This window comes from Panulirus ornatus, chromosome 59, assembly GCF_036320965.1.
Source record: "Panulirus ornatus isolate Po-2019 chromosome 59, ASM3632096v1, whole genome shotgun sequence".
Classification (NCBI taxonomy): domain Eukaryota; kingdom Metazoa; phylum Arthropoda; class Malacostraca; order Decapoda; family Palinuridae; genus Panulirus; species Panulirus ornatus.
The window spans coordinates 22,912,581-22,922,580 of NC_092282.1; the positions used below are offsets into that span (position 1 = coordinate 22,912,581).

General features: G+C 39.1%; 1 protein-coding gene across 5 annotated transcripts in view; it reads left to right on the forward strand.

Moving 5' to 3' along the window:
- Positions 1–9,443, forward strand: part of lic (dual specificity mitogen-activated protein kinase kinase lic) — a 40,687-nt gene extending 31,244 nt beyond the window's left edge. For all 5 annotated transcript variants that reach the window (XM_071696385.1, XM_071696387.1, XM_071696386.1 and 2 more), the window contains 4 exons: positions 1,410–1,646; positions 4,118–4,297; positions 4,612–4,829; positions 8,997–9,443. In XM_071696385.1, coding sequence (XP_071552486.1) covers positions 1,410–1,646; positions 4,118–4,297; positions 4,612–4,829; positions 8,997–9,132 — 771 coding nt within the window. In that variant the 3' untranslated portion in view covers positions 9,133–9,443. The remainder of the gene's footprint in view (positions 1–1,409; positions 1,647–4,117; positions 4,298–4,611; positions 4,830–8,996) is intronic.
- The last annotated feature ends 557 nt before the right edge of the window (positions 9,444–10,000 follow it).

Consider the following 10,000-nt stretch of genomic DNA (forward strand, 5'->3'; position numbering starts at 1 on the left):
CTCACTCCATCTCTTTCTCACTTCATCACTACCTGTTGTTACTTCCCCACTTACCCCCATCACCAAGGTTCCCATTTGTTCTTTTGTCTTACGTACATTATTTACCTCCATCCAGAACATCTTTTTATTCTCACTAGAATTTAATGATATTCTCACCCCAACTCTCATTTGCCCTCTTTTTCACTTCTTGCACCTTTCTCTTGACCTCCTGCCTCTTCCTTTTATACATCTCCCTGTCACTTGCACTATAGAATTTTTTTCATACTATTCACCATTTCTTTTATTTATTATACTTTGTCACTGTCTCCTGTGTTAGTGAGTTAGTGCAAGGAAACAGACGAAAGACTGGCCCAACCCACCCACATACACATGTATATACATACACGCCCACATAAGCACATATACATACATTTCATATACATACATACTCAGACATATACATATATACACATGTACATATACTTACTGCCTTCATCCATCCCCAGGGATGATATATATATGTATATATATCCTCTTTGTTAACCTTTCTTCACTCAGTCTCCATTTGTCCAAACCATTTCAGCACATCCTCTTTGACTCTTTTTAGCTTTCTTACCTTTTCACTTTTTATTGTATCAGTCTTTGTCACGCCACTTATTTGTCATTAGATATTTCAGTTCCAAAACATTCACCTTCTGTATACTTTCATCTATAGCCCATGCCTCACATCTTTAAAACACTGTTGGGTTTACTGTATCTTCAAACAGGTCTATCTTCATCCTTCCAGTTAGTGACCTCTCTTAGCATACATTTGTCAGTGCTTCCAGGAATTTTGCCCCCTCTCTCACCTTGTGACCCTCTTTAGCTCTCGTAGATCCATTCATTACCATGTCCACTCCTGGGTATCTAACGTATTTCACTTCCTCGAAGTTTTGTTCATTCAGACTCACATTCCAGCTAACTTATCTTTCTCCCCTAGTAAGCCTAATACCCTTGCTTTTTTCACATTTACACATCTTTCTCCTTTCACATACTCTGCCAGACTTAGAAACCGCTTTTGCACTTTCTGACTTCGGTCCACCACCAGTGCAGTTTTATTAACAAACAGCTGACTCAGCTTCCAGGTCCCCCTTCTTATTTTTGTCACATTGGCAGTGCAGCCCTACTTAGCTGTTCATCTTTTTGTATAAATCTGGTTTGTTTTGCAACATAACATCACTATATTTGTATTCACACTGTTTTACAAGTCCTGTTTCCACCTTGGTTACTATTTATAAGACTAATTTGCAAATATCTCAGACACTGGTTTTGAATCTCAAGACAGAGTAGTAGATGTAATGTTAAGATTTTTGAAAGATTAATGAAACTTATGTAATTATCTGCCTCTTACTCTAACTGTTTAAAGTTTAAAGGCTATTTTACATTGACAGAGAATCACCAGCACTGTAGACAGTCGTGAACAGCAGTACCTCTTAATGGATCTTGACGTTTCCATGCGATCTGGTGCATGTCCTTACACAGTCCATTTTTATGGAGCCTTATTTAGAGATGGGGATGTCTGGATCTGCATGGAAGTAATGGAAACATCTCTTGACAAATTTTACCCTAAAGTATTCTCACAGAACAAGGCTTTCCCTGAAGAATTCCTTGGCAAGATTGCATTCTCTGTAAGTTATAGGCATTTGTGTTCTTTTGTTCCTTCAGTAATTTTATTTTATTTGATTCATTTTAACCTTTCTCTGTGTCATCTTCCTTACTTCATTTCCTTGTACTTTGAACCCTAAGCATACTTGCTTAGGCATACTAGGGTCGACGTGCTGTCAGTGGACTGAACCAGGGCATTTGAAATGTCTAGAGTAAACCATGGAAAGGTCTGTGGGGCCTGGGTGTGGATGGGGAGCTGTGGTTTCAATGCATTGCACATGACAGGTAGAGACTAAGTGAATGAATGTGGTGGCCTTTTTTGTCTGTTTTCCTGGTGCTACCTTGCTGATGAAGGAGTGGCAGTGCTTTTTCCTGTGGGGCGGGGTAACGCCAGGAATGGACGAAGGCAGGCAAGTATGAATATGTACATGTGTATATATGTATATGTCTGTGTATCTATATGGTTATATGTTGGTATGTATATGTATGTATATGTGCATGTATGGGCATTTATGTATATATATTTATGTGTATATGAGTGGATGGGCCATTCTTCATCTGCTTCTTGGCTCTACCTGGCTGACAAGGGAAACAGCAATTATGTATAATGAATAAATGAATTAATTGAAAATTTATATATTATATTTAATTGCTGTCTCCCGCATCAGCGAGGTAGCACCAGGAAACAGACGTAGAATGACCCATCCACTTATATACTCACTTATATATGTACATAAATGCCCAGACATGCACATATACATACATATACATATCAACATAAACATTCATGTACATACACATACATAAACATATATACACATGTACATATTCATGTGTCTCAGATATCTGGTAGTGGACTTAGTAGCGAATGGAGCCATGGAAGTGAATCATGCAGTTGGGGAGGGGGTGAAGGTTCTGGGAGCAATGAAGAATGTTGTGTGGAAAGAGAGAACATTATCTTGGAGAGCAAAAATGGGTATGTTTGAAGGATTAGTAGTTCCAACAATATTATATGGTTGCAAGGTATGGGCTATAGATAGTGTTGTATGGAGGAGGGTGGATGTGTTGAAAATGATATGTTTGAAGGCAATATGTGGTGTGAGCTGGTTTGATCAAGTAAGTAATGAAAGGGTAAGAGAGATGTGTAGTACTAAAAAGTGTGGATGAGAGAACAGAAGAAGAAGGTGGGGGGCAAAGGTTCTGTAAGCACTTTAGAATGTGCAGAAAGAGAGAATGTTTGTCTGGTAGGGCAAAAATTGGTATGTTTGAAGGAATAGTACTCCCACCAATGTTATATGGATGCAGTGCATGGGCTGTAGATGAAGCTTTGTGGAGGAGGGTAGATGTATTGGAAATGAAATGTTTGAGGACAATATGTGGTGTGAGGTGGTTTGAATGAGTAAGTAATGAAAAGGTAGGAGATATATGTAATAATGAAAATAATGAGGTTGAGAGAGCAGATGAGGGTGTGCTAAGATGGTTTGGACTTATGGAGAGAATGAGTGAGGAAAGGTTGACAAAGAGGATATATGTGTCAGAAGTGGAGGGATCAAGGAGAATGGTGAGACAGAAACCTAATTAGAGATTGAAGGATGGAGTGAAAAAGAATCGGAGCCATCAGGGCCTGAACACCCAGGAGGGTGAAAGGCGTGCTCCGGATAGAGTAATTGGAATGATGTGATATACTTGGGTTGACATGCTGCCAATGGACTGAACCAGAGCATGTGAAGCATGTAGGGTAAACCATGGAAAGATTTGTGGAGCCTGGATGTGGTTAGGGAGCTGTAGTTTCGGTGCATTACACATGACAGCTAGAGAATGGATGTGAGTGGATATGGCCTTTCTTTGTCTGTTCTGGCACTACTTTGCTGTAGTGGGAAACAGTGATTATGTATGAAAAAAAATTAAGATTTCCATTGAGTTTGAGTAAATCCTACACTTGCTTGGAATAATATAAGAATATTATATTCTGAAATTATAAAGTTAAAAAGTCATCATATTAAGTAAAGTTTATGGAAAAAATTCACATTTAAATAGTTTTGCAGTTCATAAGTATGATTGTACATTTATATGTTGGATGGGAAATTTAATAATATTTTTTGGAGCTTATCCATACTTATGGGTGCTCTTTGGTCAGATCTTCATGAATTGGGGACTCCTGATATGCAGCTCAAATGCTTGTTCCCACATCAAAAATGTATTTTCAGATTCTGAAAGAATCATCAAAGCAGATTGTATCCCATAATGATAATTTTAGGTCACTATTTTTGGGTCACGTGAGCTGTAGTGGTGGTATGCTGCAATATTCAGACCAGTGCGAAGACTTTATAAGCTGATGGTTTGAGTGTTACTGTTAGATCAGTAGCATTTGAGGGTTTAGAGGTAGATGGTAGCCAGATGTTTAGGATTAATCAATTCATGCACCACCAAGCTTTTATAGCAAGAAGATACTAATCAGTGTATTTTTGTTAGTGTTATTTGCTTCACCTTGCAGGTAGTAAGTGCCTTACACTATCTACACAGTGAGTTAAAGGTTATTCATCGTGATGTGAAGCCATCCAATATTCTGATCAACAGACGTGGAGAAGTTAAGATGTGTGATTTTGGGATATCAGGTTACCTAGTTGACTCAGTTGCTAAAACAGTACAAGCTGGATGCAAACCATACATGGCTGTAAGTATTCCTGGACACTTTTATGGCTGTTAACAGAATTTTTGAATGACCCAGTCTGTGTGTTTATATATGAATGTACGAATTAATGTAGTCTAATATTTAGGGATATGTATGGTCTTACATGTAACATACAGTTGTTTGCTGAAGTTCTGTCATGAAATTTTTTAATTGGAACATTGTTGATAAATCAGTTCTTTGCCTAGGTGAATCTGTTGTTGTAATTCATTTATTAACTGTTTCTTGATGAATGAAATATTTTGATATGTATCTTCAATTTGACCGAAGGTTATGATTAATTACCTTTTTCTTTGCAGCCTGAGCGGATAGACCCCCAGGGTGTTCCCTCGGGTTATGATATTCGCTCTGATGTATGGTCTCTTGGGATATCATTGGTAGAAATAGCCACTGGCAAATTTCCTTACAAATCATGGGGTACACCTTTCGACCAGCTCAAGCAAGTTGTGATGGATGCACCTCCTCGCCTTGCAGCTGGGACTTTTTCTCCTGATTTTGACAACTTTATAGAGCAAGTGTAAGAAGAACATATTAACAAAATCATATAAGAGTTATGTTGTTTTTCATATTTGATCGTTGTTTCCTGCATTAGTGAGGTATTGCACTGAAACCACAGCTCCCTATCCATGACCAGGCCCCAAAAACCTTTCCATGGATTATCCTGGCCACTTCACATGCCCTGGTTCAGTCCATTGATAGCACATTGACCCTTGTATATCTCTTCATTCCAATTCTCTTTATTATTTATATGCCTCTGACCCTCCTGCATCTCTTCAAGCCCCAACCACTCAAAGTTAGTCTTTTTTACTTCATCCTTTAATCTCTAATTTGGTCTACCCCTTTTCCATGTGCTCTCCACTTCTGATACACATATTCTCTGTGTCAACCTCTCCTCACTCATTTATTCCATATGTCCTAACCATTTAACTGCACCCTCTTCACCTCTCTTATCACACTGTTTTAATTACCAAACCTCTCTCCTACCCTTTTATCACTTACTCAACCAGTCTGCCTCACTCCACATATTGCTCTCAAACATTTCATTTCCAACACTTTCATCTTCATCTGCACTTCCTCTTTTACAATCCATGCATCGCATCCACATAACATTATTGAAACTACTATCCCTTCAAACATGCCCATTTTTGCCCTCCCAGACAATGACCTGTCTTTCTACACTGCATGACTCACTTTTGCTTGTGTGGTTCCATTCACTGCCATGTCCACTCCCTGGTATCTAAACCATTTTACATCCCAGCTAACATGACCCTTGATCCTACTTTTATCTTCCTTGCCTTTATACAGTAGCATTCTGCCAGTCCTCAGGCATGTCACTTTGATCCACATATGAATTGAAAATCCTACCTAACTGACAGCAACAAAGTCACCCCCCCTTTATTAAGAAATTCAATAGCAATACCATCCACTCCAGCCACCTTGTCACATTTCATCTAATGCCAAGCTTTCACCAAACCACTTTCCATGACTCTCTCACTTGTCATACCTACTAGACCCAACACCTTACATCTGCCACCTTATCATGAAACACATTCAACAGTCCTCTTACTTCCATCTCCTCCTCACTTCATCAGTGCTTGGTATCACTTTCTCGTCCCCCCCCCCCTTCACAGATGTTCCCATTTGTTCTCTTATTTTTTGCACACTATTTTCCTCCCTCCAAAACTTATTCTCCTTAAAGTTTACTGATACCTGCTCACTGCATCTCTCATTTGCTCTCTTTTTCGACCCCTTTACCTTCCTCCTGACCTCCTGCCACTTTCCCTTACATGCCTCCTAGTTATTTGCATTCTGTCCCTGTAAGCACCACCCAGATACCTCTTTTTCTTTTTTACCAGCAACTTCACTTCTTTATTCCACCACTCGCTACACTTTCAAATCCTCCCACCTTACACATGTCACATGCACCTTTCACACATGCCAACAGTGCATCCCAAAATATCTCCCATTCCTCACCTAATCCTCTAGCTTTGTTTGCTCTCTCCTTTTTTCATTCCATACCTAATCCCTCCTGGTATTTCTTCACACAAGTCTCTCTTTCAAGCTCACTTACTTTCATCACTCTTTTCACCCATGATATTTCCTGTCATCAGAAAACTACAAATATTCACCCTTTCCTCCACACTGTAATGAATGTTCCCATCTCAGCACATTCATATCCAGAAGTCGCTCTTTTACACTCCTGTTGATTAGTATGTATTCCAATAATGCCCAGCGACCGTCTTTCCTACTCACATATGTGTGCATGTGTGTCCTTTTTAAACCAGGTATTCCCAATCACCAGTCCTTTTTTCAGTATGCAGCTCTACAAGCAGTTCACCATTTTCAGTCATTCTACTGCATACCCTTCACTAGTACCTGGTGTCTTGCATCAAAACTGCTGACACACTCACTCATTTGCTCCTCAAAACACTTGCCTCATGATCTTTCTTCTCATGGCCAGGTGCATTAGTATTAATGATTAATCACCTTTCTCTTGCCATTCTCTTTCATTTTTACCCATATCAGTTTAGAGCTCACCTCCTTACACTCTCATACACTCCTACAACTTCTGCTTCAGCAGTAGTGCTTCTCTTGTTCTCTCGCCAATCCCTGTCTTTACTTCTGAGACATTTCATATAATTTTTCCTTTTACCCTTGAGCTTTGTTTCAGTCAGAGCCAGAACATCCAGGTTTCTTTCCCCAGACATACTTCCTACCTCTCCACTTTTCTCATTTATACACCCCAACCTGAACCTTTAAGGAGGATGAGCACTCCACACCTGGCTCCTTTGTCTTTTTCAGTATTCATTCCATGAATCAGTGGGGGACAAGGCTGCCCCAAAGGCAGGAATAGTTAATTTGTGTGTACCTGTGTATGAAAGTGATATCATCAATATCTGTAAAGATCTGATTTCATGGTACATCAAAAGAGCAAGAATGTTTCCTATCACATTTTGAGGGTAACAGAGGGTTTAAGTTGAGCTAGAGTTGAGTAGTCAGATGTATGAGAGTTCGGTCACAGGAAAAGCAGATTCCGGTTGAAAAATGGCTGGAATAAGGTTCATGAAAATTTTTGGTGAAATTCTTCTTAACTCTTATTGTAAGTTATAAAGTTATGTGCCTGGTCTTGAAAGGTTTAAACTATCCTGATAACCTTGTACATCCTTGACACACTCCCACATACACACCATAGTATTTCAGACTACTCACTCATGCCACCATATACTCCTTTACATGCATTGCTTCCATCATAAAAGCTGTTAATAGCATTCAAGTGTCTCCCTTGCACATTCATAAGTTATGAAAGCTGTCTTGTAAACTTTATTGTATGTTTTGTCATAAGTCTGTTAATGCTCTTTATATTAATTTTTCTTTCCAGAAGTTTCCAGTACCTGCAGTTGCAGAAATCTAGTATATGCACCCTCTTCCCCTCTTCTATCCATTTTCTCCTCACTTATAGGGGGTTCACTTGTCCATTTGCCACAGTCGGTCATAGTTATACCTTATGCCTTGACAGCAATGATAAGAACATATTGTATGACTAGATGGAATGAAGAAAGAAATGAGGGAGTGTATGAGATTTGGTTTGGTAGGGAATGTAAAGAGAATGAATTGTTGAGTGGTAGAGTTGGTGAAATGTGATACTTGAGGTGGTTTGGGCCTTTGGAAAGAATGCAAGACTGGTTGTTTACAAGGAGAGTGTATGATAGTACAATTAAAGGGCATGGTGTGAGAGGAAGATTGCCTATGATATGGGGAAATAGAGTGAAAGAGTTGTGAAGGGAGAGAGATGGTTGAAGAGTGCATGGAATGATGTATGTGAGGGAGGCATGCAAGTGTAGGGATAAGTGAGGACTCTTGCCGGGGTCACCACCTTGATGAGAGTTCCTGGAGGGAATGGGCATCAGAGATGTAGATAGATAGAATAAAATGATGAAGGTTAGAGGTGTAGGTATGGAAGTTAAGAAATAAAATGATGAAGGTTAGAGGTGTAGGTATGGAAGTTAAGAAAGGGTTAAGGGACAGCATAGTATTCCCTAGGGTTAAGGGAGAGCTTAGTCTTCCCAACCCCTTCCCTGTGCAGCCATAACTTGGACATGAAGTCGCAGAGGTCAAGAATCCAGGCTGTGGAAATTAGTTGTTTGAGAAGAGCATGTGGTTGAACTAGATGGAATGAAGAAAGAAAGAAATGAGAGAGTGTATGAGAGATTTGGTATGGCAGGGAATGCAAAGGGTATGAATTGAGGAGTGATAGAGTGGGTAAGACTTGATACTTTAAAGGCTGTTTGAGACTGTGAAAAGAATGCAAGATAGGGAGTTTACAGGGAAAGTGTATGATAGTATGATTAAAAGGGTTGGTGTGAGAGGAAATAGAAGAAATAGAAGGTGTGGGGAAATAGAAGAAAAGAGTGCTGGAGGGAGAGAAATGCATGGAATGGTGTATGCGAGGGAGATGTGTAAGGACAGGGATAATTGGAAGCTCTTTTTGCTGTGGATGCCCCTGTGATGGGAGTTCCCAGTGGTAATGGGCACAGAGGTATAAATAGATAAATGATGTCTTTTTTCGGAAATTTAAATGCAATATACAACTTGTTAGGATTGGACTATGCATTCATTTACATTTCTAGTAAATGTTTTTCACTTTTATTGCAGCCTAGTTTTAAATGTTTTTCTTTTCTTGCAGCCTAGTCAAGGATTACAAACTGCGGCCAAATTACATGCATCTTCTGGAACACCCCTTCATTGTAGCACATGCAGACTCCACTAATGACTCCTTTGCAGACTTTATCAACTCTAATTTGCCTCCAACGCAACAGTGACATCAACCCCCTCTAGCTTAGTTTGCTTTGTTTTTTATATGTTACTAATGTATTATTAGATATATGAAGGATAAATCTTTATCAGATACAAATCTTATGGATAGAAGTGTGAGAAAGACTCCTTGTGTTTTGTGTACTGTTTCAGTGTACAAATGCCCATACAGGTTTTTAAAGGTTATCACATTATGTTTTAGGTTAGACCTTGTGGCATTAAATGCCCTGGTAATGCTACCATATTTGGTGGCTTGTTGCAAGTTGTATTGTCCCCTTGTAAATAGTTTTTAGAGTACATAATAAATCTGCTTTTTAATGATTGTGTTCAGTATAACCTTCAGAATTTGTTTTCTTGTTTCAGGTCATCCAGTCATTCGCAGTAGACTCATATATGACTATTAATGCTGCTTCTTTCTTTCTTCCATGCATGTTTGTCATGAATTTAATGGGGATATATGTTGTCAGCATAGTGCATAAAATGTTATTCAAAATTGCAAAGGGGTTAGTTGATAAGATGAAGGGATGTTATAAGTGTGTTTGAGAATTGAGACAGAAAATAATGATAGAGTATATAAAGAGTGACATGGTGAGGCTGGAAACCTTCCCTTCTTGTATTTGTGTTATCATTCAAAATAGTTGCTAAGCAAGGAATTTTCCTTGGAAGATGAAAGAAAGGTAGAGTTAGGTGGTGTGTTTGATGAGAGAATCCACATTATTCTGGACCTGAGATAAACAAAACTTCAGGGCTTGAACTTTCAGGAGGGTGAAAGGCATGCACTGGATATATTGAATAGGAGCAATGTTGTAAATAGTGGGCAACATGGTCTTAAGGGTGAAAATCAGGGTTTATGAAGTGATCAAGGTAAACTATGGA